The sequence below is a fragment of the Nannospalax galili genome, unplaced genomic scaffold (genome assembly GCF_000622305.1).
Source record: "Nannospalax galili isolate Female #2095 unplaced genomic scaffold, S.galili_v1.0 scaffold698, whole genome shotgun sequence".
Taxonomy (NCBI): domain Eukaryota; kingdom Metazoa; phylum Chordata; class Mammalia; order Rodentia; family Spalacidae; genus Nannospalax; species Nannospalax galili.
Genome location: NW_008341886.1, coordinates 3,015,690 through 3,042,577, shown reverse-complemented (window position 1 = coordinate 3,042,577; position 26,888 = coordinate 3,015,690). Strand labels below are relative to the sequence as shown.

Genomic DNA, 26,888 nt, shown 5'->3' with positions numbered 1-26,888 from the left:
TAAAGACGGTTCGTAGCCACCTTGTGGGTGCTGGGAATTGAACCCAGGTCCTCTGCAAGAGCAGTCAGTGCTCTTAACCACTGAGCCATCTCTCCAGTCCCAAGCCTCCTACTTTTATGGGGACAAGAAGTAACCACAGTGCAATTAGTGGGTTCTTTCCTCTATTCTCTCTCTCTCTCTCTCTCTCTCTCTCTCTCTCTCTCTCTCTCCATGCAAATACACACAGGCAAACACATGCAAATACACACACAAACACATACACACATTCAAACATACATGGAAAAGCCAAGTTATTATCAAGAATAATTTATATGATTTCCACAAATGAAAACTCTTTCACAATAAACAAGACGAGAACCCTTAGTGAGGAAATTCTTAGAATTCACATGACTTTTATCAACATGTGAAGCTTCTATACTACAGCACAGCTTATTTGCACAATCTATCAATTAAAATGCATACACATTTTGTTATGCCAAAATGTTCATTTGGATTTCCATTCTTTTTCTTTTAATGCCCTGTCAGTCCCACAGTTGGCTCTCTCAACACCACCCACATCCATTTTCTGCCGCATACCTTCCATAGATCCGAAACATGAAACCTGGTGGACCCTTGCACACCTTCTCGCCAAGCACAGTATCTGGAGTACCAAACTAGCCATGGATTCAGTTCATAGCCAACAGCCTCAAAACCTTCTTTTGCAGCAGCGATCACCTAAGAAAGGAGGGGTTCAGCAGAAGGAAAAGGTCATCTTGCTAAGCCAAAAGGAGGGAGTGCTGCCTATTGATGGTTTATGACCCCAAACATCCATCCAAAGATACTTCCTGGAGGACTATTTGGAAAGAGGAAGGGACTGGGGAGGGTGATAAAAGGGGGTAGGAGAGGAGGGCGTGGTGGTGCACACCTTCAGTCCCAGCAAACTGGCGGCAGAGGCAGGCAGATTTCTGTGAATTCAAGGCCAGCCTGCTCTACACAGTGAGTTCCAGGCCAGCTGGGGCTACAGGAAGAACCTTGTCTGGATAAGATAAAGATGTCACAATGAAAGCCAGGCACGGTGGCACACACCTTCAATCCCAGCACTAGCAGGCAGAGGCAGGGGCAGGTGGATTTCTGTGAGTTCCAGACCAGCTGGGGCTACAGGGAGACCCTGTCTCAAAAAGACCAAAAAAAAAAAAAAAAGTCACAATGAAACCCGTGATTTTGTATAATTAAAAAGGAAAAGGAAAACTACTTTCTCTGCTAATGACACTATTTTAAAATGTTGTCTCCTCCTCCTAAGTCTGTGACTTGCAGACAAGGCAATGATAAACCAAAATGTTCTGGGTTTTATCAAAGATTTCACCTTGAATACCATAAGACAGATACTCAAGTCTGCTTTAGACAAATGCGTGATTAATTCTGGCTTAGCTGACTCCTGGATAGGTGACATCTACCCCATCTTTTCATCTGTGAACTGGCAGAGCAGAGGATAAAAGGAAAATGCTTGGCAGTGGTTTAGCGAACAACCATCAGCTCCCTCTAGATAAACAATAAAAATGGCTTGTCAGAGGACCACTGCACTCTTGAACTCAGGGCCTATGGGTGCCTGCCAGTCACCATTCTCACATGGAAAGGGAAGGGCTCATGAATCCCCACTCCTAACTGAGGAACTATGAACAGCTGATAGTTTCTGGGGAAGAGAGTTAGTTCTCCTTAAGGATGTGGCCCCTGGTAGGTCAACCACACTCCAGTGGAGGGCCCCACACCCAGGAGCACTCAGGCAGCACACACATGAAGGACACTAAGATGGTGGGGGGAGGGAGGTGGGGCAGATCTGGAAGGACTCAGAGGAAAGAGTTGGAGGGGAATATGATCAAAACACATGGTATGAAATTCTCAAAAAACTAATAAAATTTTAAATACATTGTATGACATTCTCAAAGAATATATAAAGAATATTTAAAATATTAATTTTTAAAAACCTGTCAGAGAAGAATTCATTACACATTTCCTTAGCGTTAGCCACGCTGGTTGTAAACTGAAAATGGGAAAAGGGGAATGAGGTCAAATACAATCAACTGAAGCCTCCAGTCCCTGAGATGGAAGGGCTCTCTACCAGACCATCCTGCCCCACTTAAGGAAGCACTCTTGTTAAGGAGACCCCTCAGGAAACTTCCCAAGTGACCATAATGCCACAAAGAAACTGACAGGATGTGTAACTTGCAGGAGAGTCCTGAGCTTCCTTATATGAATTCCTCAAGGCAGCAAAATGGCCCGAATTGGTGGCTTGGGCTTTGATCAGGCCTTACCAACTGGTCACTTCCCTGGCTGACAGAGACTCTGCAGAGTCACCTTAACTCCTGCTGTGCCGTAGCCTGCTCTGGTGGCCTGGCCTTATCAACTGATCACTACAGAGACTGCTTACAGATAACATGCCTGCTCATCCTGAAAAATGAGCCCCTCAAGTACCCCAAGGACACTGACACCTGACACAGAGCAACTTCCTTCAGCTGCGTTCAGCAGAGTTCCTATGTAAGTACAGACTGCTCTGCTCCTGCTTGCTGCTGTCTGTTCTCACAGACGGCACCAGCCCTTTGCCATGCTCCCTTGGATAAAAGGACACACTCCTTGCCTGTTGCAGGCTCTGGTTCTTACTCCTTAACTTTAAGCTCCTCCCTTTTCAGCTCTCCTAACCTAACAGAAGCCATTTCCTTAGAAACTACAAAGATGTTTCAAACATGGCAAGGGTTCAAAACTTCCTTCCAGGAGGGTTTGGAAGAGCATGCCTGTAAGCCAGCACTGGAAAGGCTCAGGCAGGACAGCAAGGTCGAGGCCAGCCTGTACTAGAGTGAGATCTTGTCTCAAAAACAAAACCAAAATTAATACATGCTACCGAATTTGGTTTTTATTTATTTAGTGTCTCTGTGTGTGTGTGTGTGTGTGTGTGTGTGTGTGTGTGTGTGTGTAGACACGCATGTGAAAGTCAGGGAACAACTTACAGGAATCTGTTCTTTTCTTCCACCATACAGATGCTGGGGATAGAACTCAGGTCGTCAGGCTTGGCTGAGTCATCTCATCAGCCCGCAGGTTCCCAAAACTAACACTGATAGTTGTCAGAAGCTAAGAAAAAGAAGGGAACTAGTAACTACTACCTAATAAATTTGTTCTGAGTTTTGCAAGATGCAAAGAGTTGTGGTGGTGGGTGGCAGTGGTGACTGCACAATTTGAATGACTTCATATCCCAGAACTGTGCTTTAAAAATGCTTAAGATGGTAAATATCGTATCAATACAATGGTAGCTGTATTAGTCAGGGTTCTCCATAGAAACAGAACTGGTAGAATGGATATATATGTATAGAGATTTATCAGCTTAGCTCACAGGATAGAGTCCAATTAGTCCAACAATGGCTGCACCACACTGGAGAGGCTGAGAATCCATAGTCGCTCAGTCCACAAGGCTGGATGTCTCAGTAGTTCCAATCTAGCTCTGAAGGTCTGATGAATTCCAAAAGATCAGCTAGTCTTCAGTCTACAGCAGTAAGAATTCACCAGCGAGACAGACGGCAAGCAGCAAGAAGCCTGGTGCTCTCCTCTGCCTTGGCCTTTTATACTGGCTGCCATCAGAAGATAACATCCACATTTAGGGTGTGTCTTCCAGCTTCAGAAGGTCCAATCAAGAAGATCTCTCTCATTTCAGTTAATCCCAGATCCAGTCAAGTTGACACCCAGGATTAGCCATCACAAGTCCACCCCTTGTCAACTTGACACACAATAGCATCTCTCTATGTCATGCTTAATTTTCAAATGAAAACAATGTTGAGGTCATAATTTCACCTAACATGATATAACTATCCCATCATACAATGACCAATGCATTATATATCTTAGAGTAGGTGATAAGGTCTTCGAGGAATGCTTCGTCCTTTACTGTCTCATAACCCAATATAATCATATAGGTTCACAACACTTAACCACTTAACACTTATCTCAATTACACATTAAAAAAATAACTCAAGTATCTGCTTAACATATGTGTATACATGCACAAGCCTATTCTTAACCAAATAGGACAAAAATACTCATGTCAATTACAATCCACGGTTCTGCAACTGGTCACGTGGCCTAAGTAGGTATTTGTAACTACTTTCATCTACTACCCATTCTGTATTTCCTCCACTATCAGCAAGCACCTCTGCAGGTCTTGGCTCTTTCCCTGGAGGAGTAACCCATACTTTCATCCCTGAAGGGTCTGGGCTATTTGTTGTCCTGTCTGGATTGGGTTGTTGCAGTTTCCCATTGACCTTAATCACAGGACATGGTAACACCAAAAGTCATCCTAAGGAATCTCCTGCCTTCCAGATATAATCTTCATTACCTCCATTGTGGAGAACCAGTCCAACTTCCCCCTGGGTCAATCACCCCTCCTAATACTGTTATTCCTTTCTTAGCCTGCTGACTTAAGGGCATCAGAAGCCCAAAGTGTCCAGGGGGAAGGAAGTCTTAGCTTCCAGTTCAACGGACTGTTTGTTGTCTCTCCTGGCAGAAGCACTCCCTCCTCTGGAACCAAAACATCCAAGCCAGTAGAGTGCAAATTAGAGGGTACAGGAAGCAAAACTTTTCCTAGTGGGTGGGTCACCAGGGGTAATAGTGAATGGAATCATTCCCACTTCCACCCCTTGACTGCTGGACCCATGAATCCTGGCTATAGGAGAAACTGTACCATATATTGGACACTGATTCAAAGCATACTGAATTGTGGCTATAGGAGAAACTGTACCATATATTGGATGCTGATTCAAAGCATACACTGCCTTCTGGAGGACCCTGCCCCAGCCCTCCAGGCTATTGCCACCTAATTGGCACTGTAACTGTGTCTTTAAGAGGCCATTCCATTGTTCTATCAAGCCAGCTGCTTCAGGATGGTGGGGAACATGGTAAGACCAGTGGATTCCATGACCATGGGCCCACTGTCACACTTCTTTGGCTGTGATGTGAGTTCCCTGGTCAGAAGCGATGCTGTACGGAATACCCTGATAGTAGATAAGGCATCCTGTAAGTCCCTGGATGGTAGTTTTGGCAGAAGCATTACATGCAGGAAAGGCAAATAATAATAATAAGTGTCTATTCCTGTAGGGAATAAATGCTGAACCCTCCAAGATGGAAGTGGTCCAACTTGCCACCATGTTGCAGGCTAGTAGCCACGGAGAAGAGTGCCATATTGGGGGCTCAGTGCTGGTCTCTGCTGTTGACAGATCTGACATTCATCAGCAGCTGTAGCCAGGTCAGCTTTTGTGAGTGGGAGTCCATGCTGTTAAGCCCATGCATAAACTCCATCTCTGCCACCATGGCCACTTTGTTCATGGGCCCATTGAGCAATGACAGGGATAGCTGAAGAAAGAGGCTGACCATCCACAGAGCGGGTCATCCGATCTACTTGATTATTAAACTCATCTTCTGCTGAAGCCACTTTTTGATGAGCATTTACATGAGACACAAGTATGTTCACATCCTTTGCCCATTTGAAGAGATCTATCCACACACTTTTTCCCCAAATGTCTTTCTCACCAATTTTCCAATCACGCTCCCTCCAAGTCCCTGACCATCCAGCCAAACCATTGGCTACAGCCCATGAATCAGTATATAATCGTACTTCTGGCCACTTCTCTTTCCAAGCAAAATGCACAACCATGTGCACTGCCCGAAGTTCTGCCCACTGTGAAGACTTTCCTTCCCCAGTGTCCTTCAGGGTTGTTCCAGAAATTGGCTGTAATGCCACAGCTGTCCACTTCTGAGTAGTGCTTGCATAGCGTGCAGAACCATCTGTAAACCAAGCCCTAGTCTTCTCTTCCTCAGTCAACCAATCATAGGGCACACCCCATGAAGCCATAGTTGCATGCTTGAGAACAGGAGGCATCGTAACAGGAGTAGAAACCATAGGCATTTGGGCAACTTCTTCATGTAACTTGCTTGTGCCCTCCGGGCCTGCTCAGGCCCGATCACGTATATACCACTTCCATTTGATAATGGATTGTTGCTGTGCATGGCCTACTTTATGGCTGGGGGGGGGGGTCAGATAAAACCCAGCTCATGATGGGGCGCTCCAGCTGCATGGTGACTTGGTGGCCCATTGTCAAATGTTCAGTTTCCACTAAGGCCCAATAGCAAGCTAAGAGCTGTCTTTCAAAGGGTGAATAGTTGTCCGCAGATGAAGGCAAAGCCTTACTCCAAAATCCTAATGGCCTCGGCTGTGATTCCCCTATGGGGGCCTGCCAGAGATCCCAAACAGCATCTTTATCTGCCACTGATACCTTAAGCACCATCGGGTCTGCTGGATCATATGGTCCAAGGGGCAGAGCAGCTTGTACAGCAGCCTGGACCTGTTGAAGGGCCCTTTCCTGTTCCAGGCCCCACTCAAAGGTAGCTGCCTTCTGAGTTACTTGATATATGGGTCATAGTAACAGCCAGATGAGGAATGTGCTGCCTCCAGAATCCAAACAGGCCCACCAGTAGCAGTATCAGAAACGTTTTAAGGGCTAGGCATGGTGTAATGGCACATGCCTTTAGTCCCAGCAATTAGGAGGCAGAGGCAGGTGGATCTCTGTGAGTTCAAGGCTGCCTGGTCTCCGTAGTGAATTCCAAGCCAGGTGGGGCTACACGGAGACCCTGTCTCCAAAAACAAAAAATGTGAGAAAATGGGACTAGAGAGATGGCTCAGAGGTTAAGAGCACTAGCAGCTCTTACAGAGGACCTGGGGTCAATTCCCAGCACCCACATGGCAGCTAACAACTATCCATAACTCTAGTTCCAGGGGATCCAACACGCTCTTCTGTTTTCTGTGGGCAATGCACATGGGTGCACTTACATACATGAAGGCAATACACTCACATTCATAAAAATCTTTTTATTTTAAAGAGGGAGAAAAATAAGGAATTTTTTTTTTAAGTTCAGCAGAGATCTGAGTCACATTTAGTATCTCTGGTTACTCTAAATCTCAACCACAGAACAGCAAGTCTGTGCCAACAGCACCAGTGAAAGGTGGTATGATCCTGCTGAGCTGCACACCACACAGTTCTACACCACCAGCCTCTTTCATCGCTGTCCCCACTCCTCCAGCTCAGCAGGATGAGCCCTAAGGAGGCAGTGACTTGCCCACTCAGGACCAGTCAGCTATCATCAGTGACCTTTCTTTACTCAGAACTTCAGGTTGACATCATCACAGCATGTTGAAGTCACAACAGTTTGTTGGGTCTTCCTTCCTTCCTTCCTTCCTTCCTTCCTTCCTTCCTTCCTTCCTTCCTTCCTTCCCCCCTTTGGGTCATTGAGCCAGGGCCTCATGTAGCACAGGCTGGCCTTAAACTAAATCTACAGCAGAGACTGGCCTTAAATTTCTTCTGCCTCTACCTCCCAAGTGCTAGGATCATAGTTACACACAACTATTCTTTTTATCTTTATGTGTACGAGTGTTTTGCCTGCATGTAAGTGCGCCAGTGTTGTGCAATGTCCATGAAGACCAGAAGAGGGTGCTGGATTCCCTGGAACTGGAGTTACAGAGTTTTTAGCCACCATGTGGGTGCTAGGAACTGAACCCAGGTCCTCTCCAAGAGCAGTCAGTGCTCTTAACCACTGAGTCATCTTTCTAGCCCCCTAATTTTCTATCTTTAGTCAAGTGAGGCTGTCAGTGGCCCTTTCTTAACTCTCTATGACCACTGAGGATTATTTGTTACATACAGAAAGTGTAAAAGTAAACATCTATACTGAGAAAACAGAAAGTTGTGAGACTCCAGGATTCAACATGTGACTTCTAATTATGCCCTGTACTGGACCAAACTCTTTTGTTTTGGTTTGCTTTGGGTTTTTTTTTTTTTTTTTTTTTGAGACATGGTGTCACTCTGTAGCCCTGGCTGGCCTGGAACTCACTATATAAACCAGATAGGCTTCAAACTCAGAGATCTGCCTGCCTCTGCCTCCCAAGGACTGGGACTAAAGGCATGCACCATTATACCCAGCCCTGAACCAAATCTTTTACGGACCATTGATGGTTAGCAATTAATTAAGCCTTTTATCTGACATATTTACAGAGTACTTTTTCCTTCAAGAAAAAAATAAATCACAGAAAAATGAATTCCAAGCACATGCTGGTGGTCTAACAGTCCCCCACTACAAACACATACAAAATGAAACACACACCCCAAACCATCATTATTTGACAATCTCTGCGGAAGCCTAAGACACAAAGCAGACGTGTTAACAACCCTGGTTCCCAACCTTAAACAAAGCAGAAATGTTAACAGCCCTGGTTCCCAACCTTAAACTGCTTTGGAATAACTCACAATGCGTCCATCGCCACTACCAATGTCCACCAGGGGTCCTCTCCTGCGGTGCAACATCTTCACAACATTTTCAATCTGCTTCGGGGTTGCAGGTACAAAAGGCAGACAAATTCTCCGGAGGGCCGGTGTGACAAACGGTGTAGCCACAGCGTATACAGCCACCAGCGCCCCCCCAACAATCCCTGTAAGTAAGAGTCCCCAACTGCTTTTCCTCAAGCCATCTGCTGCCAGACTTGCAGGTGGCACAGGTCCCACCTGCCTCTCCTCCTCAGGCATTTCTAGGGACGAGCCTACAAAGAAACAGAATTCTGTGTAACACACATCCGAAAGCCAAGGCTGAATCTCTCTCTGCAGCTCTTATGGCAAATTAACTGTGCTTTTTATTTATCTTTCTTTTTTTTAATTTTATTTATTATTTTTCTTTATGAGTGTATTGCCTCCATGTATGTAAGTGCATCTATGTCATGCAATGCCCACAGAGGTCAGAAGAGGGCATCAGATCCCCTGGAATTGGGAGTTACGGAGGGTTGTCAGCATGTGGGTGCTGGGAAGTAAACCTGGGTTTTCTGCAAGAGTAGCCAGTGCTCTAACTGCTTAGCATCTCTCCAGCCCCCAACTTGTGCTTTTTACTGGGTAAGTTAGCTCAATACAATCTAATTTATAAATATGATTCTACAATGAGATCTAAATTTCACTGACAAAATTAAAGTGATTTTGAGAAAATTCTTCACTACATTAGAAAGAAAAGATTTTAGTCTTCAATTAGTATTAATTTGGTGTGTCTAGGAGTCTAGTAGCTTATCTATTTACTAATTCAATACCCATTAGTGAAAGTTTTAATCATAAATTCCACATTTCTATGTTCTGAACAAAGGAAGTCTCACATCTGGACAAACAAGCATGAAAACGTCTAGCTATTACCTATTTAAAGCAAAGTGAAAGCTTATGCACCAAACTGGCTGAGCATCTGCATCACTGTTGAAAAAAACCAAAGACAGAAAAATCAGGTTTTACCAAATGTTTAGTAAGTGTCAATGACATTTTTTTTTTTTTTTTTTTATTTTTTTGAGACAGGGTCTCCCCGTAGCCCCCGCTGTCCTGGAACTCACTATGTAGACCAGGCCGGCCTTGAACTCACAGAGATCGGCCTGCCTCTACCTCCTGAGTGCTGATTAAAGGCATGTGCCACCATGCCCCACTGAGATTTTTTTTAAGAGCAAATCCAAAAAAAAGTGAGTCATTTCAATTCTCTAAGCATGGAAGAGAGCAAACAAACTCAATCAGGGATTGCAGAGCACTGTCACCTTAAGCACCCTCCTTGAGTGCAGTCCTCCAAGGATTCTTAGAGGGCTGGAAAACTGAGAGGGATGGGACAGGACTGATGGCAAGCAGAACACAGGAGCCAGAGCAGGCACCTCTGGAGCCAGAGAGGGCAGTGATGCCCACACTGTCACTCACTAAGTGTGACCCCCCACTCCTTCTTGCTGAGCCTCCACTTCCTTGTTCATAACTGGGGGTCTCAGTGTTGTTGGGAGAATGCATGGACGCTGGCAAGGCACTGGGGAAGGGCCAGTACACACTGCGCCAGCTACTCACACACCCCTGGAGCTATGTGAAACCCCACAGCAAAGACCATCGCTGCGAGGAAGACTGAAAACACACATCCACAGGAAAGAGGAGGGTAAGGGGACCTCACATGCTCGTCCTTAGTGTGACTGTAAAACAACACACATTGGTTATAACCATTCAGTGCAGGTCAGACATCTCATGGGGTACTGGGGCTGTGATCCCCCTGAAGCCCTGACACTGAGGAGCAGTTCCCTTGCACGTTCCAGCTTCCAGAAGCTGCCCACATTCCTTGGCTTCTGACCCCACCACTCCAACCTCTGCTTCCATCTTGATACCTCCTTTCTTCTCTCCATTTTGAAAACAGGGGGCCCACACTGAGGATCTAGCCCAGATCCTGGATCACACCAGCACAGCTTCTGTGGCTGAGTGCAGCCTCCTTTGGAGAACCATTGCTCTGCACACTACACTCATGAACTGTGACCATCTACTCTACAAGATACAACTCTGAACACAGGACACATGAGAAGCTGCCACACAGCCAAGGGTCACAGGGCAGCGCCCAGCAGTCAGGCTCCCAGCATGGCTTCATTCTTGAGTCCTTAAGTCCCTTAAGTGAGTTTTAAAACTGGTTTCACAACTACCTGAACCGCCAGCTCCAGTGGGATCCAGTGTCTTTGCCCTCCTAGGGCACCTGCACTAAAGTGCACCTACCTTCAGAGACACACATGTACACATTAGAAAATAAAAAGAAATTGGGGGCTGGAGAGATGACCCAGCGATTAAGAGCACTGGCTGTTCTTGCAGAAGACCTAGGTTCAAATCCCAGTACCCACATGGCAGCTAACAATTGTCCATAATTCTAGTTCCAGAGGATCAACGCCCTCTTCTGACCTCCAAGGGCAGTACACATGGGCGCACTTACATACATGCAGTCAATACACTCATACACATAAAATAAAATGAAAAAAAAAAACATTTTTAAAAAAGGAAGGTAACCCCAGCATCAGTGTCCCCTGACAAAAATCATTAATCTTTCTTTTTTTGGGGGGGCACTGTATGACAGGAGTGCACTTACATACATGCAGGCAAAACACTCATACACATAAAATTTAAAAAATAGATAAGCACACAGCTTCCAGGAGCCAGCAGCTTGCCTGGGTAAGTTTGGCGGCTGTGCTCGCTGTGCCTTGACTCCCCCAGGCTCATTCACCCTCCCAGCTCCCCCACCCCATGTCTCCTCCTAACAGGAGGACTGGCACACTTCCTGTCTCGGCACTCCAGACCTCTGGACTAGCCTCTTGGCCCAAACTCCCCACTGCTTCCTCAAAAATAATTTTTTTTCTACTTCAACTTCCTATAAGTTTTTTAAACACATAAAGATATGTATGCAGAAAACAACATCCATGACCACTGCCTGAGTTCTTAAGGATGTTACAACGTAAATCTATAATCACACTGTTAGCTCTGTTCAATTAAAGATGTACTGATTATCAGTGAAAAACAACCCTTGAGCATTCAAAATTGAAGTCAAGATTTCTACAGGTCCTCTTACCCCTTGTTTGGAGTCCCAAGATTACTTAGTACAATACAAACAAGTGGCAAAATATGTTTGCCAGATGTGCTCTTTGGAATGTCAATCATTTGACTACATAGGCAAAAGCTGGGTGGTCACTACCCTCTTGAGCACTGGGTCCATTCCTCAAAGTAAAAGCTGGACTGCTGTGTTATTCTGCAGACACCAGGCCTGCCTGCTTGGTGACTTCTAATACTTGTTAATAAACTATAATTTTCAGGAAGAGTCAGATCACATGAAGTAGAGGCAGTGATTAAGATGTACAAAGAGTCCCTGGAGTCCATATCCAAGTTCAAACCCAAGGAAAAGGGCAGGAAGAAGGGATGGACCCCTATGTTCCCAGGATCAGGCAAACATTTGAAATAGGATTTGTATTTGAAGGTTGTAGTACTTGAGATGAACTTGCACATGCATGCTCGTTTAATAAATATGGCATTTATATTATGATCCTAAAGAAGTCTTTCTTGAGGATGGAGAGATAGATGGCTCTGCGATTAAGAGCACTAGCTGCTCTTGCAAATGACCCAGGTTCAGTTTCCAGCACCCACATGGTGGCCAACGACCATCAGTAACTCCAGTTCCAGGGGATCCAATGCCCTCTTCTGACTTCCACAGGCACTGCATGAAATGGATGCACACACCTACATGCAGGCATTATGTTCATACACATAAAAAATAATTTTTTTAAAAAAAAAGAAGTCTTACTACATTCAGTGTGTCTGTGTCTGTGTGTGTGTGTGTGTGTGTGTGTGTGTGTGTGTGTGTGTGTGTAAGCACATGCACACGTTGCAAGGCTCAGGGCTCTCTTCTTCCACCATGTGGGAACCAGGATCAAACTCAGGTTGTCAGGCTTGGCAGCAAGTGCCTTTACAAGCCGAGCTATCACAACAACCCAAGAAGCTTTTCTTGAAACGAGCCTAGCTATCCATCAACTCATGAATGAGTAATGTGTGGTACATACATACACAACAGAACTTTTTTCCGTTGTAAAACAGACTCAGTAAGGCAAATGTTTTCTCTCATATAATCTATCTTTGTGTGCATATATACATATCCACACACAGACATGGAGATTCCATATATATATATAGACACTAGACATAAAATATATAATGTATCTCAGGCCAGGTGTGGTGGCACACACCTTTAATCCCAGCACTCAAGAGGCAGAGGCAGGCAGATCTCTGTGAGTTTAAGGCCAGCCTGGTCTACATAGTGAGTTCCAGGAGAGCTGAGGCTACAGTGAGATCCTGTTTCAAAAAGATCAAAAAAAAAAAAAAAAAAAAAAAAAAAAAAAAACCAAAACAAGAAATATATAATGTATCTCATATACTGTACTTTTTATATAATTCTTGATGGGAAACATGGTGCAGGTGTGGTTAGATATTTACTATTCCTCATAAATTTATGAACAAAGTACATCACAGAATCTAAGACACCAAACTCATCAAAGTTGAAGGGAAATGAAGACCCTACAAGAAACCCAAAAGGTCTCTGGAGCATCACAGAGTGCCTGGGACGCAGAGGGCCAGACACTGGATAAGATGAGCACACATTCAAGTTTTAAGTACCTGATAAAAACTGGTTTTTACACTACAACAGGCCGGTTTTCTCTCTTGTGGGGTAAGGGTAGAGAGAGTAGAAGCCCATAACAAACCCAAGCTTGTGAAAGATAGTGACCTAGGGACAAAGCACAGTGCAGTTAGTGTTACCTGTGAAAATTCTGTGGGGCTGTACCACGCAAGGGTTAAGAGTGGCACCCTGAACATCAGGCAGGGCTAGCTGTGCACACCCGTGGGCAAGCTACTGGATTTGTGTAACGTGGCAATTTAACATGCACAGCCCGCTGAGAATGCTCCCTGCGTCTTTCCTGCAATCATGTGATACAGGCAATATTAGTACAGCTTTTTGCAGATAAAACTGAAACACGGACTTCACAGCTTCTCCCAAGAACCGGCTAGCAGATGGGAGGGCTGCAGAGTCCTAACCTAAGGCCGTGCTCGGAAGTCCTCCCCAGCAGCCCCGTCCTAAGGCCGAGCTTAGGGGAGTCCTCCCCAGCAGCTCAGTCCTAAGGCCGTGGAGCTGATCCAGACCGCTGGCAAGCATCAGCTGCAGCAGGCAGGACCCCAGCACTTGCACACCGGGCAGGTGGGACAGGTGGACGCGGCGGGCTGCTCACACGGTCCAAGGCATTTGCGGCCTCCGCAGCCGCCGTCCCGCCCGCGTCGACCTCTGCCCGCGGCGCCCCGGCCGGCGGAGCCCCTCACCGAGCACGCACGACACCCGAACCGTGCGCTACAGCACTACCGTACCCGCCATGCCAATCGAGCCTCACCTCCTCTCTCCATCGCGAGATTTCGCGGGAACCCGGAAGTGGACTTTACCACCTCAGAGCCGGGGTGGGAATAAAGGAGAAGATGGCGTAGGAAGCTAGTTCCCCTTGGGACCCGCTATTCAGAAACTCCCAGGTGTAGCTGTGGCTGAATTGGGTCTAGTGACTCAGGCTGTGCGGTTCTAGAAGTTCCCTTCCGTGCCTTCCATCCCCCCAACTTCCGAGCTCATAGACGTTTCCGAAAGCCACAGATTCTAGAAGGTACGCTCTGGCGTTAAATTAGTCTCGGGTGCCCCCCCCCCTCCAAAGGCCGGGGGCGTGGCCTATACATTGCACATGCGCGAACTGTTACATCTTCTCGCGAGAGGAAAAAGTGCCTCCTGGATGCTGGAGTGGTCTCCGCAGGTTCTAGGGTAGTCACTCCCGTTCGTCCACCATGGCGTCTGTGGGGACCCTCGCCTTCGATGAGTATGGGCGCCCTTTCCTCATCATCAAGGACCAAGACCGCAAGTCCCGGCTCATGGGGCTCGAGGCTCTCAAGGTAACGGCCGGCGGCGCGCGGGCGGTGGGACGGAGGGAGGCGGCCTCACGGCCTTCTGCGCCTGCGCGAGCGGAGCAGCGGTGCGGCCATGTGCGGGCTTTGGCCGAGCACCCGCGCGGGGACTGGCGCAGACCTCGCCCTCCCGCTCGCAGAGGCCCGGGTGCACCCCTGCCCGACGGTGGGGCCGCCTCCATCGCTCCGGGGCCCCCTGGAGTGAGGCTCGGGCTCTTTGTCGCTCGTTGGCCTTAGGGAGTGTTTCCCCCGAGTGCTGCCGCCCCTGACGTGTCCTGGAACCGCGCCGTCACGTGCGTGGAAAATGGGCACACGGCAGGATGCGTGGTGGGAAGGGAGGCCGAGGACAGTTGTAGAAGGCTGTACCGGGTCCACCTTGAAGGAGCCAGGGGAGACGGATGCCTGCGCGGGAAGACGCGCCAAGTCCCCGGCGGGGCGCAGGTGACGGAATCACGGTAGTTCCCAGCGTTGGGGCTCGAACGCTCGGCTCCGCTGGGGATTCGGGTCATCGGGTCATCTAGAGGGGAGGTGTAGCCGACTGTAAGCCGAGGCACACAGTAGGTAGCTTGAGGGAAGGGACGCTTTGAGGGACCCTATACACGTAGGCACGTGTGGAAGCCATGCCACCAGGGTTGAGGTGGCCCTGCTCACTTCATGTCTTAGGGTTTTACCAGAACAGATGGAGGAATAATACAGGCTTCTCGCGGGCTCACGTTTCACGACCTCTCAGAACTTGGTTTGGTGGTGCGGCAGTTTTCTGTCATGCCAAACGCTTGACAGGAGTACTGGATAACTGAATTTGACACAGTGCTTGAGGCAAGGAGTAGGGATGTTCAGTCTCGTTTCTCTTCTAGGGGAAATTTTTCAAGTCACTTACATTGTATGTTCAGTTTCTTTTTTCCAATCTCGAACTTGCAGATAAAGTAACGTCTAACAAAGAAAATTTAATGTTAATGTTCAAAGTTATGTCACATTTAGTGCTAAGTACATGGGTTATTGCATGTAATCATCACTCTGAAATAGACACTGTTCTACATAGTTGGGAACTTAGGATCAGTCGTGGAGAAAGTGCCAAACATCTCACAGCCACCGCTGAGGGAAGGAACATGGTTCATGTCCACACAGGAGTGCACGTTTGTACATACAAGCGATATACTTGTATGCGTAAAGTAAAAAATAAGAAAATATTTAAGCCAAGCATGGTGGTGCACGCCTTTAATCCCAGCACTCAGGAGGCACAGGCAGGCAGAACTCTGTGTGTTCAGGGCCAGCCTGGTCTCCATAGTGAATCCAGGCCAGCTTCAGCTACTGGGAGACCTTGTCTCAAAAAGACCCCTCGCCCCCAAAAAAACGCAGGCAGTACTTAGGAAGTGTGTTCTAAAAGTGTGTAACCCTACTAGGTGTGGTGACATGGGTTTATATTATAATCCAGAGCTCAAGCAGCCAAAGGCTGGAGAGTGCCAAGTTCTGGGCCAAGTTGGCCTAGACAATGAGACACTGTCTCAGCACCTTCCCTGACAGGCACCAAGACCAAGTTAAGTAAAAAATATATAACCCAAAACAAAGGGTAAGTGGCCAGCCAGCAAATTCCTGTTTAGTTCACAACTGAACCATAGTGCTTTGCACTTACAAATTCTCTTCTAAAATTTTTTTGTTACGAGTATTTTGCCCACGTGTGTAAGTGTACCATGGCATACTGTGGCCATAGAGGTCAGGAGAGGGTGTCAGGTCCCCTGGAACTGGAGTTATAGTCAGTTATTAGCTGCCACATGGATGCTGGGATCCAGACTCTGGTCCTATGCAGAAGCAGCCAGTGTGCTCTGTACAGAGTCTGTCTTTCTCCTATTTGCCAAGTTCTCTCCCTCATGACTTCTCTTCCTTAGAAAGTTATTCACATGTGCTGTTTAGCTCAGTAGCTGGATGCAGTGAGAGTATAACACAGGTGAAGTAGTTGCTGTCTCTCCATCCCTATTGCTGGGGATTGACCCCAGGGCCCTGCGCATGCTAGGTGGTCACTGCCAGTGAGCTGTATCCCTAACCCTTACTGTGTTTCTCACTGCCAACATTGGCCTGTCGGTGTAACTAGGATTGCAGACACGGCCACCGTTAATTTTAAGGCAAGAGAATGAACGAACAGTTCAGAGCAGTAATCTGCCTGGTTAGATGGCCTGTGGAATCACTGTTGCTAAATTCTTAGCTGCTATTCAGAACTTTCCTTTTGAAAATTAGTCTTTAAAATGTTAGCAGACAGGCTGGAAAGATGGCTCAGTGGTTAAGAGCACTGGCTGCTCTTGCAGACTACCCTCGTTCGGGTCCCAGCACCCATATGGCAACAAATAAAAAAATGTTTTTTTAATTAAAATGTTAGCACACAAAGGTGATTTTTCTTTTTTTAGGTTAATGGAATGTTTCTGCAGTAGGCATGATGTGACCATTGAACATACTACATGTTCCTACTTGGATTTTTGTGCTCTCAGCTTATCTGGGCTGCCGACAGACCCTGCCTGCCTTGCTGTGTTGAGGGTGATGAGCTGACACAGCGTTTGCTGCTAAAGCTTGTAGTTGTGAATGTTCCCACTCTTAAATTCAGGCCTGTCTGCATGCAGCCTATTCTAGACTAGAGAAATGACATCCTAAGTCATGCTTTGCAGTCATCACTGTGCTGTAGAAATGCTGTGTAACTTTGCTTTTCTGTGTTTCATTTAGTCTCACATAATGGCTGCAAAAGCTGTTGCAAATACCATGAGAACATCACTTGGACCAAATGGTAAGAGAGCCACAGATACACAGTTAATGTGTACACATGTACCGCCTGCATGTATATAAGTGCCCCCATGCCATGTAATGCCTGCAGTGGTCAGAAGAGGGTGTCAGATCCCCTGGAACTGGAGTTACAGGTGGTTGTTAGCTGCCGTGTGGGGGCTGGGAACTGAACCCAGGTCCTTGCAAGAATAGCCAACACTCTTAATCTCTCCAGTCCCCCATTTATATTTTTTAATAAAAGTTTCCTATCACAGGACAGCCTGTGCCACATCTTGAAACATGATGGGGCTGTCCTGCTACCTCAGCACAGCCAGTGTTCTGCTGTGTTCCAGACTGCTTATGCAGTTGTAGCATGCGTTCAGTTTAGATGGGCTTTTTTCCTCACTTGATTTCATTAGCATTTTCCAGAATCCACTTCTCTTGCACTTCATACTGCATTTAATGATGATCTGTATTTTGGTGGTTTGTATGTGTTTCTTGGGTTTGAGGCATTTAGACTGTTTCCACTGTGCTATTAGGATTAGCCAAATCTAAAAACGTCTTCCTGTAGCTATTTTTAATGTTTCCAGTGACTTGCGTGTTAAGAACTAGATCAAGAGCTCTAACCTTTAGCGATTCTCAGCATTGCTTGTCCATTTCTTCTCCCACTGGCGTTCTAAAGATTGTTGTCTCTTTAGGACTTGACAAGATGATGGTGGATAAGGATGGCGATGTGACTGTAACTAATGATGGGGCCACCATTCTAAGCATGATGGATGTGGATCATCAGATTGCCAAGCTGATGGTTGAACTGTCTAAATCCCAGGATGATGAAATTGGAGATGGAACTACAGGAGTGGTTGGTAAGAAAAGAAATAACTTTTCTGACATCAGGTGCTGTTTAAAAACACCCGAGGAGCTAATGTGCACTGAGTCAAATCCTCAGGGCAGTTGGACAAGTTGAAGGGCACACTATAAAACACTTGATCCAGACTCCTCAAAATTGAGTGTGGGGAAGTCCAGGAAGAGGTGGGGAGGGTTAGGGAATGAAATAGACCAAAACTGTGATTGGAACTTTGATCAGTTTGTTGTAAGCTGCAAAAGCTGTTGAGACAGGTATGAAGGAGGGAGGAATCATGGATCCTGTGTTGTATGATGCTGCATCAGTGTCAGCTTCCTCACTGTGGCAGTTGTATTGCCATTGTATAGAAGAGTGCCTGGTTCTGTTACATACTAAATAGAGGAAGAGACATGTCTTGATTTCTGCAAGTAATCCTCAAAGAGTTAAGTAGAAAACGAGGGTGTATGTATGTGCAGCAAATATGTGATGCAAAATTGTAAGTAATGTGACGTTTCTTTTTCTATCACGGTTTTTCCCCTGAAGTTTGAACTGTTTATAATCAAAAGTTGAGGGAGAACCAGCAAGATGGCTCAATGGGAAAAGGCTTCCCCCCTCCAACCCCCACTGCCTGAATATGATCCCTGGGACCACATGATGGAGAGAAGCAACTCCCACAAATTGTCCCTGACCTCCTTGTGCACAAATGCACAGACAAAAATAGGCGTAACTTTTCTTAATGTTATTTTTATGTGTGTGAGTGTATTGCCTGCATGTATATAAATGCTCCCGTGTGATTCAGTGCCTGCGGAGGTCATGAGAGTGTCAGATCCCCTGGAGCTGGAGTTAGGGATGATTGCTAGCTGCCTTGTGGGTGCTAGGAATCAAAGCAAGAGCAGCCAGTGCTCTTAACTGCTGAGCCATGTCTCCAGCCCCCATGGACATAAGTTTAAATTTTTAAGTTAAGAGAGACAGAAGAGATGTGGTGTAAATATCTTCAAGGTTTCCTTTCCCACAGCTAATTTAAAATCCTTTACTCGGCAGTATTTCGGGGTACCATTGTTTCCCAAGCACCATTGTAGTTGTACTTAGAACAGCTGGTTTTAATTCAGCAGAGCCAGATTCATTTCTGTGGTACCAAAATGACAGGGGAGGGAAGGTTGGCAGGAGATAGGCAAATGTCAGGCCAAGGAAAAAGAATAGGGGTTTTCCTCCTTAAATTGTTGCCCTGGCATTCTGGTCTATGTTTTGATGTTTCACGTTTATTTATTTTGGGGGTGGGGGGTGCCAAGTTGCAAGGATAGGTTCTCTCCACCATGAGGGTTCTAGAGATTGAACTCAGGCAGTCAGGCTTGGTAGCAAGTGCCTTTATCCACTGAGATATCCTACTGGCTCCTACCCTAAGATTTTCATAGTACATTCATCTTTATGAGGAAACCTGTCAGACATATATTGGGATCAAAACCAAGACAGGGCCTCCTTTCAAAATCACCCTGGCTTCTGAAACTGTATCCAGCCTAATTCTAGAGCTTTCTTATTTCCAGGGTAGGATCTGATATGTACTGATTGTGCTGTACTAACTCTTAAACTGACTGTACTGTTCTGCTTGCAGTCCTAGCTGGTGCCTTGCTGGAAGAAGCTGAGCAGCTGCTGGACCGAGGCATTCACCCCATCAGAATCGCCGATGGCTATGAGCAGGCTGCCCGAATCGCTATTGACCACCTGGACAAGATCAGTGACAGTGTCCTTGTGGACATAAACAACCCTGAACCCCTGATTCAGACTGCAAAAACCACTTTGGGCTCCAAAGTGTACGTGTCCAGCAGTAGGGTGTTGTAGAGGACTGTTCGCTTGTTTTTGAAGGCAGCAGTATGATCACTGGTGAAGAGGAATTGATTTGGTGGAGGAATTGATTTGGTAGGGTTTCTATTGGTTTTGCTGGCTTCGATGTTGCAAGCATCTTGTGTTTTAGTTGGAAGCTGAATTTCCCAGCTATTAAGTCACCTTGACAAGATGTTGTAAGATTGTATCCTAGTGTTTAGTGGGATAGGATGATGTGAAATCAGTCAGAAAGGCTCCTGCTTAAGGGTTCTGTCAGTCTGGCAACACTTCCTCCTGTCCTGTCTTTACAAGGAAGTCAGTGGAGAAGCAGCGTGCTTGCTTGCTTTCACTCAAGCAGATTTGTCACTCTAAAACTTTTTAGTAGGGCCAGTCTTAAAAGTGACCCTCAGACTGAGTTACCTCTACCTGTTTTCATAATACTGTTTTCATAATATCTGCTGTTTACACCTGAAGACTGAGCAGCCTTGGCCAGGAGATGTTCTCGGGAACAGTGGTAGAAAGAAACTCAGGCCTGTTGCCACATAAAGCCCAGTGTACAAAGTTTCATTACAGTTTAATTTTTTTTAGTACACAGAATATGGGTTTCTTTGTGACATCTTCAGGTATGGATGTTGTGATCTTCGTTCCTGTTTGCTCCTCCTCCATCAATAATGCTTTTATTTTTATTTATTAACTATTCCACATGAGAGAATAGGATTGACGTCTTTATTCCCTCTTATTTGCACTCTGGTTTCCCTGCTGCTATTTTACATTTTTTGTGTGTGCACACGTGTAGGTTAGCACCTTACAGGAGTCTGTGGTCTCCTACCATGTGGGCCCCAGGGATTAAATTTAGGTCACAAGCCTTGGCAGCAAACACTTAACACTGCTCAGCCATCTCCCTGGCCCTGTCACCTTTTTTTTTTTAATAGGTAACCATGTGAACTGTTTGATTTTTAGTGTGTGTACGATGGTTTTTGGCAAAAAGGAGGGGCTGGTCTCAACATGAGGGGTCAGGCTGGATGTGGTGGTACATGTGTTTAGTCCCAGCACTCAGGAAGCAGGAACAAGTAGATCTCTGAGTTTGATGCTAGTTTGGTCTGTGTGGCCAGTTCCTACTGGCCTTCTGCTGGAGGAAATGCCCACAGCAGCCAAAACAGAAGACACCCTTGTTGTGATGCCTTCTGTCCAGCTATGGGGGAGATGAGGCTGGGACTGCCCACAGCCTTCTAGAGTACCATTTTCTCCTAGGAAGAAGGTGTTCTCAGTACTTGAAATGCTTAACTTTGTTGTTGCTTTATAAATTGAACTTATTCTTGCATGCCTGTAAAACCCAAGTGTTTCTGGGTCCTACTATTTAAAAAAAAAAAAATCATGGATCATCTGGTAGAAGCCAGGTCTACCTTGAAGCAGTCTACCAAGTTACTTACCCAGGATACTGGCATCGTTTTAGTTATGTTTTCTGGATGTCAGGCACTTTCTTGCAAGTGCTAAGTTTCCCCGAGCAGGCCTCGGGTGTTCACGGCTTAGATTTGCTACTTTTCCTGTGTTTTTCTCATTCAACTTTGAACTTGGGAACTGTGTTGCTAGTATTCTTAGACATGTCTTTGAAGTAGATTGTGTGATGGCTTCGGCTGCAGCGGTCATGTAAGTAATGTGAAAGGTTGTGTGCTGTCTTTCATCAGGGTTAACAGCTGTCACCGACAAATGGCGGAGATTGCTGTCAATGCTGTCCTCACAGTAGCAGACATGGAGCGGAGAGATGTTGACTTTGAGCTCATCAAGGTGGAAGGCAAAGTGGGCGGGAGGCTGGAGGACACCAAACTTATTAAGGGTGTGATCGTCGATAAGGACTTCAGTCACCCACAGATGCCCAAAGTAAGTCAGTGCCTGAGGCTTCACACTGCTTCGGCTCAAATGCTCCAGTTGCGAGGCCTTAATTTTTTTTCTCTCCCCACCCCATAGAGAGTGGAAAATGCTAAGATCGCAATTCTTACATGTCCTTTTGAGCCACCTAAACCCAAGACAAAGCACAAGCTGGATGTGACCTCTGTAGAGGACTACAAAGCCCTGCAGAAGTACGAAAAGGAGAAGTTTGAGGAGATGATTCAGCAAGTAAGTCTTTAAAGTGATCCTCCAGAGGACAGTGTCACTGGGGTGTTGGTAAACACATGGCTGTAGCTTGAGTCAGCATCTGAGGACCTTGTTGTGAAGCTGCAGATAACAGAACAGTTTGTGTTCAGTTTAAGTAAAACACAAGCACAGTGAGAAAAAAGCTTTAAGTGGTATAAAAGGGGTCTCCTGTTCGTGACGCCTTAGGTATTTGGCATTGTTAACTGTGTTTTTGATTACTCCCTCTCCTGTGCCCTGTATCACTTGACAAGAGTTGTGAAGTGACAGGACACCCAGGTGTCCACAGTATTCCCAGCCCTTTGTTCAGACAGGTCTATGTGATTTTACCTTTATGCTTCAGGTGTGCAAGCTCTTTGACTTACAAGTTCCTCTTGCAAACCTGTCTTGGGAATTAAAGCCCAGAACACAAGGACGCATGGAGAAAGATTCTGGCTAAAGCATTGTTTACCAAAGCTAGCAGACTACAGGACATGGAGAGTCTGCCTTTAGGAGACTGTTGGGTTCGTGGATTCTTTCATGATGCAGTCATGTGTCTGCTGCATATCGGCAATGTTGGAGGCACTAGACCTATAGCACGGAACCAAGTCAGACTCTTGCTGTGAGCCCCAGATTGTGTGAACAGTGGTGGAGGCTCTGGTGGGAGTGCTGGTCAGAGAAGGCTCTAAAGAAGTGGGGGGCAGTGTCTTTGGGGAGGAGCATTTGGGGCCGGGGTGGCTCTGAGGCAGCCGTGTGGTTCACCTAGTAGCCAGTCAGGGGTTGGAGCCTGGTGGCAGTGTTGTGCAAGGTACAGAGCGACTTTGGGAATGCTGGCTGGGGTGCATAAGAGGCGGAAAGACTTGAGGGCCAAGAGTGTTGGATGCTCATACTGGCCATTCGTAAGTTGTTGGGAAAGGTCTACAGAACCATGACAGAGCTGGAGGCTGCAGCTTTGAAGAATGAGAGTGCCCAGAGCAGCGTGGAGGCCACGATGAGAAGCAAGAAGGATTTTCTCCTGTTTTGAGCACCTGGGAGGAAAGAGGTAGCTTGTGTGATGGGGAATGTAAGGGAAGTTGATCTGTAAGGAATGGCCAGTTTTTGTACATAGCAAGAATGGAGTGGAAGCATGCCGTGGCCTGGGTTACAGAGTTCTGGAGTAACAGGTAGGAGTGGTGGATGCTGTGGGAGCCTTGGGTAGAGATGATTCCACAGTGATATGGGACATGGTATTGTCACCACGGGAGGAGTGGCATGTTCAGATTACAGCCTTGAGGAAAGACACTTGGTGTAGAGTATAGAGGGGGCACTGCTTATTGGAAGCAGAATTGCTATTCCCAGCACTCAGGCCTTGGGAATAGAAGCAAGAGAATCTCATTCAAGGCCAGCATGGGTTGTATGGTGAGGCTTTATCAACAATGAACACATACATAAATAAACTAAATATAAATTAAAATGCATGCCTCATTTGGGTCTTTAGATAGTCTGGAATCTGTTGATGCTCAGAGTGGGACAGGCAAAGTGCAGAGAAATGTGCTGTGGCATTCTGGTTTGTTCGTGCACACAATGCAGATGGGCATCTGTGACTGAGCTCTTGAAGGATGGGGTGGTGGAGTGCTGGTTATGTTGGTCCATGTTTTATGCTTCGTAATAACATAGCGTCAATTACTGAGTGTGGCTTTTTAAAGCAGAGTTGGTGATTCCTGTTGGTACATGTTCACTATTTAGGATCTGGAAAGAGCTCTTGTATATTTCTTTCTCTTTTCTGTGCTTTTTTTGTTTCTTTTAATGTACTTATTTGCAAACACAACTGTGCCTCTCCCTTTTCTTTTTCCTAAACTATGTAACAATAAGTATCTATTTTCTTAGAGAATTGTGACCTTTCTTTTCCCAGATTAAAGAAACTGGTGCTAACCTAGCTATTTGCCAGTGGGGCTTTGATGATGAAGCCAATCATTTACTTCTTCAGAACTCCCTGCCTGCAGTCCGCTGGGTGGGAGGACCTGAGATTGAGGTAAGAGACCCCTTGCCTGATGTGGGACTGAGCTTGCAGTGTGCACATGTGTCAGTGCAATTGCCTGAAATAGTCACAGCACTCCAAGGATCCACAAGTTAACAGAAAGGAAACAGGTGAAGAGTGTACGAGAATCATTCTCATTTAATCATAGTGCTGTGTATTTCTGGTTCTGAGTGAGCGTGCTCACCCTTCCTTCCTGGTGATTTTGAGGCAGGAAAGCCAGGTCCTGCGCCTTCTCTGGCAGCAGAATAGAAGCAGTCCTCCCAAGCACTGTCAGGATCCAGGTAAACTGCCTCCTCTGTCTTTCCTGCAGCCTCCTGCGGGAACATGGTGAGCTGGTTCACAGTCAGGGAGGGCCAACCAGAAAGCTTACAAGTCATGCATAGTGATAGAGCTAGGTAGCACCAGATTCAGCCCAAGATGTCTGACTCTTAGAAACCTATTCATCAGCTGGGTATGGTGGCACACTCCTTTAAATCCCAGCACACAGGAGGCAAAGGCAGACATATCTCTGCATTCAAAGCCAGCCTGGTCTACATAATGAGTTCTGGGCCAGCTGGGGCTACAAGAAGACCCTGTCTCAAAGACCAAAAAATAAATAAATACATAAATAACCTATTCATCTAGCCAGGCACTTCACACAAAACTTGAATTTCTTGACCATAGTGGTGCAGCAGCTCTAGTGAACAAGATGGTCCTGGGTTAGCTCTAGCTTATTTGTGGTCCGGTTCTAGAAGTCATTGGCATTGAGCAATACTCTGTCTTCTCTGACCCATCCCAACTAGCTGATCGCCATTGCAACTGGAGGGCGGATTGTCCCTCGGTTCTCCGAGCTCACAGCCGAGAAGCTAGGCTTTGCTGGTGTTGTGCAGGAGGTCTCTTTTGGCACAACAAAGGACAAAATGCTGGTCATCGAGCAGTGCAAGAACTCCAGAGCTGTAACCATCTTCATCAGAGGAGGAAATAAGATGGTAAGAATGCAGGTCTCGGGCTGAGGAGGTGGCTCAGTGGTTAGGAGGACTTGCTTTGCAAGCAGAGGCCCTGAGGAGGTGAGTTTCTCCCCAGATCATTGAAGAAGCAAAGCGTTCCCTTCACGATGCCTTGTGTGTCATCCGGAACCTCATCCGAGATAACCGTGTGGTATATGGAGGAGGAGCTGCTGAAATAGCCTGTGCCTTGGCAGTTAGCCAAGAGGCAGATAAGGTAAGAACAGAAGAAGAGTGAGCTGCGTTGTTGTGAGCTAGCTCTCAGGTGTTTGTGTCCTCTCCGCCTCTGCCCTGTAGATAGAAATAAGACAGCTCATTAACCTCTTCACAAGTGAGCTTTTCATAGGTGTAGTACGATGTGGGTGCTAGGAACTTGGCTACTGCTGCTTTGTGTGGTTGGCAGATTGGTTTGGTGTTTGCTATGTACACTCACTGCCCTTGTGCCTTTCCAGTGCCCAACTTTGGAGCAGTATGCCATGAGAGCTTTTGCAGATGCCTTAGAGGTTATCCCCATGGCCCTTTCTGAAAACAGTGGCATGAATCCCATCCAGACTATGACTGAAGTCCGAGCCAAACAAGTGAAGGAGTCGAACCCTGCACTCGGGATTGACTGTTTGCACAAGGGTACAAATGGTGAGTCACCATGAGATTCCTTGGGTGGCCTGGCTTTCCATTCAGCTGAAAATGGTGGACTGTGTTGCTGTGCAGTGCAGTAGATGCTTTCAGACTCCTTTTGGAGTACTCAAGCACATTTTGGGTATTCGAGTTTTAAGACTTAATCTTAGCACTGCAAAACTCCCTTTAATAACAAATATTAATACAGTATTTCAAAGCTGGCATGCTTTCACCTGGTTTTAAAAAGTGCCTTCACTTACAAGTGTATCTGTCAGTCTGTTTTCTGAATGCCATATAGAATGCGTCTACAGCTTACACCTGGTTGCCCCCTGGGTTGTGGAGTATTTGATAAACCAGCACTCTGTGGCTTCTGTAGCTATTTCTGCCATCCACCTGTTGAAAGGGGGACAGAAGTTGAGCTTGTTGAAACTTCAATGTTTTTTCTATTGATGGACCAAACCTGCATTCCTAAAACCAGTTCCAACCACAGAATGTGACAGTTTGTAAAAAGATTTTAAGAATAGTCCAGCATGCTCCAGGCCCTGGGTTCACTCCCAGTAGCAATGAAAGAAAAAAAACACCTCTTCTGTCACTCAAGTACCAGTGTTTCTGATATGCAGGCATCTGCTCTGAGATTCATTCAGGAGGGCCCTCAGGAGTTATGACTTGGTCTGAAAACAATCTAGGACAACTTGTGTAGCCAGGTGACCATAACAGCTTTCTTTATTTTAATTCTATGTGTATGAGTGTTTTGCCTGTGTGTTTCTAAGTGCCTCATGTTGTGCCATGCCCATGGAGGCCAGAAGAGGGCATCAGATTCCCTGGACCAGGAGTTAAAAGGAGGGCAGTTACTACCCTCCCTGTGGGTGCTGAGAACTGGACCCGGGTCCTCTGTAAGAGTAGCCCGTGTTCTTAACCGCTGCGCCCTCTCTCCGGCCCATAAATACATTTCTTAAGCTTTGTTGTGACTATAGAAAGTTGAAGCTGCTTATTGTGTTCTGGAGATCAGTGATTTGCTTGTTTGTTTCAGATATGCAGCGACAACATGTCATAGAAACCTTGATTGGGAAGAAGCAGCAGATCTCTCTTGCCACACAGATGGTCAGGATGATTTTGAAGATTGATGACATCCGTAAACCTGGGGAGTCTGAAGAATAGAAAAAAAGTAGAATCAAACGCCGTCATCACTGCTGTGATTAAATAAAGGGAATCTCGTGCTGCATGTACAGTTACTTACTACGTGCTTTCTCAGCCACCGTACATGCTGGAATAAAGCAACTGTTGGGTAACTGGTTCCACTTGTTTAGAGCACTGTAATTTGAGGAATGTCATCTCACAAGCTTTTGTTTTCATTAAAGAGGTCTCTTTAAACAGTCTTTATCTTCAGGTTTAAAAAACATTCTAACATTAAATGCTGCTGTAACTGA

General features: G+C 46.2%; 2 protein-coding genes across 17 annotated transcripts in view; one reads left to right on the top strand and one right to left on the bottom strand.

The window, feature by feature from the left end:
* The window catches only part of Atpsckmt (ATP synthase c subunit lysine N-methyltransferase), a 24,801-nt gene extending 10,882 nt beyond the window's left edge, over positions 1 to 13,919 (bottom strand). Inside the window, exons 1-5 of one of the 15 annotated variants that reach the window (XM_029565651.1) lie at positions 13,787 to 13,860; positions 13,023 to 13,131; positions 9,231 to 9,284; positions 8,310 to 8,599; positions 577 to 714 (exon numbers count right to left, since the gene is read on the bottom strand). In XM_029565651.1, coding sequence (XP_029421511.1) covers positions 577 to 714; positions 8,310 to 8,585 — 414 coding nt within the window. In that variant the 5' untranslated portion in view covers positions 8,586 to 8,599; positions 9,231 to 9,284; positions 13,023 to 13,131; positions 13,787 to 13,860. The other 14 variants (XM_029565650.1, XM_029565654.1, XM_029565652.1 and 11 more) reach the window with 14 other exon arrangements.
* Positions 13,904 to 26,888, top strand: Cct5 (chaperonin containing TCP1 subunit 5). 2 transcript variants are annotated; one of them, XM_029565648.1, is made up of 11 exons: positions 13,904 to 14,044; positions 17,043 to 17,103; positions 17,777 to 17,941; positions 19,529 to 19,727; positions 21,423 to 21,615; positions 21,703 to 21,852; positions 23,738 to 23,857; positions 24,646 to 24,831; positions 24,926 to 25,063; positions 25,299 to 25,479; positions 26,492 to 26,878. In XM_029565648.1, the coding sequence occupies exons 2-11, from the start codon at positions 17,052 to 17,054 to the stop codon at positions 26,617 to 26,619; spliced, it is 1,512 nt and encodes a 503-aa protein (XP_029421508.1). In that variant the 5' UTR covers positions 13,904 to 14,044; positions 17,043 to 17,051; the 3' UTR covers positions 26,620 to 26,878. The 2 variants fall into 2 exon arrangements, with proteins under 2 accessions (XP_029421508.1, XP_008835862.1); XM_008837640.3 differs by lacking the exon at positions 13,904 to 14,044 and adding an exon at positions 14,104 to 14,324 and having other exon boundaries at positions 26,492 to 26,888.

What these genes read in the sequence shown, in the direction of transcription:
- Cct5 (XM_008837640.3), top strand. Translation starts at nt 14,220, where the DNA reads ATGGCGTCTGTGGGGACCCTCGCCTTCGATGAGTATGGGCGCCCTTTC. An exon ending in TGGGGCTCGAGGCTCTCAAG is followed by an intron (nt 14,325 to 17,042) that starts GTAACGGCCGGC and finishes TGTTTCATTTAG; the next exon opens with TCTCACATAATGGCTGCAAA. An exon ending in TCAGAGGAGGAAATAAGATG is followed by an intron (nt 24,832 to 24,925) that starts GTAAGAATGCAG and finishes GTTTCTCCCCAG; the next exon opens with ATCATTGAAGAAGCAAAGCG.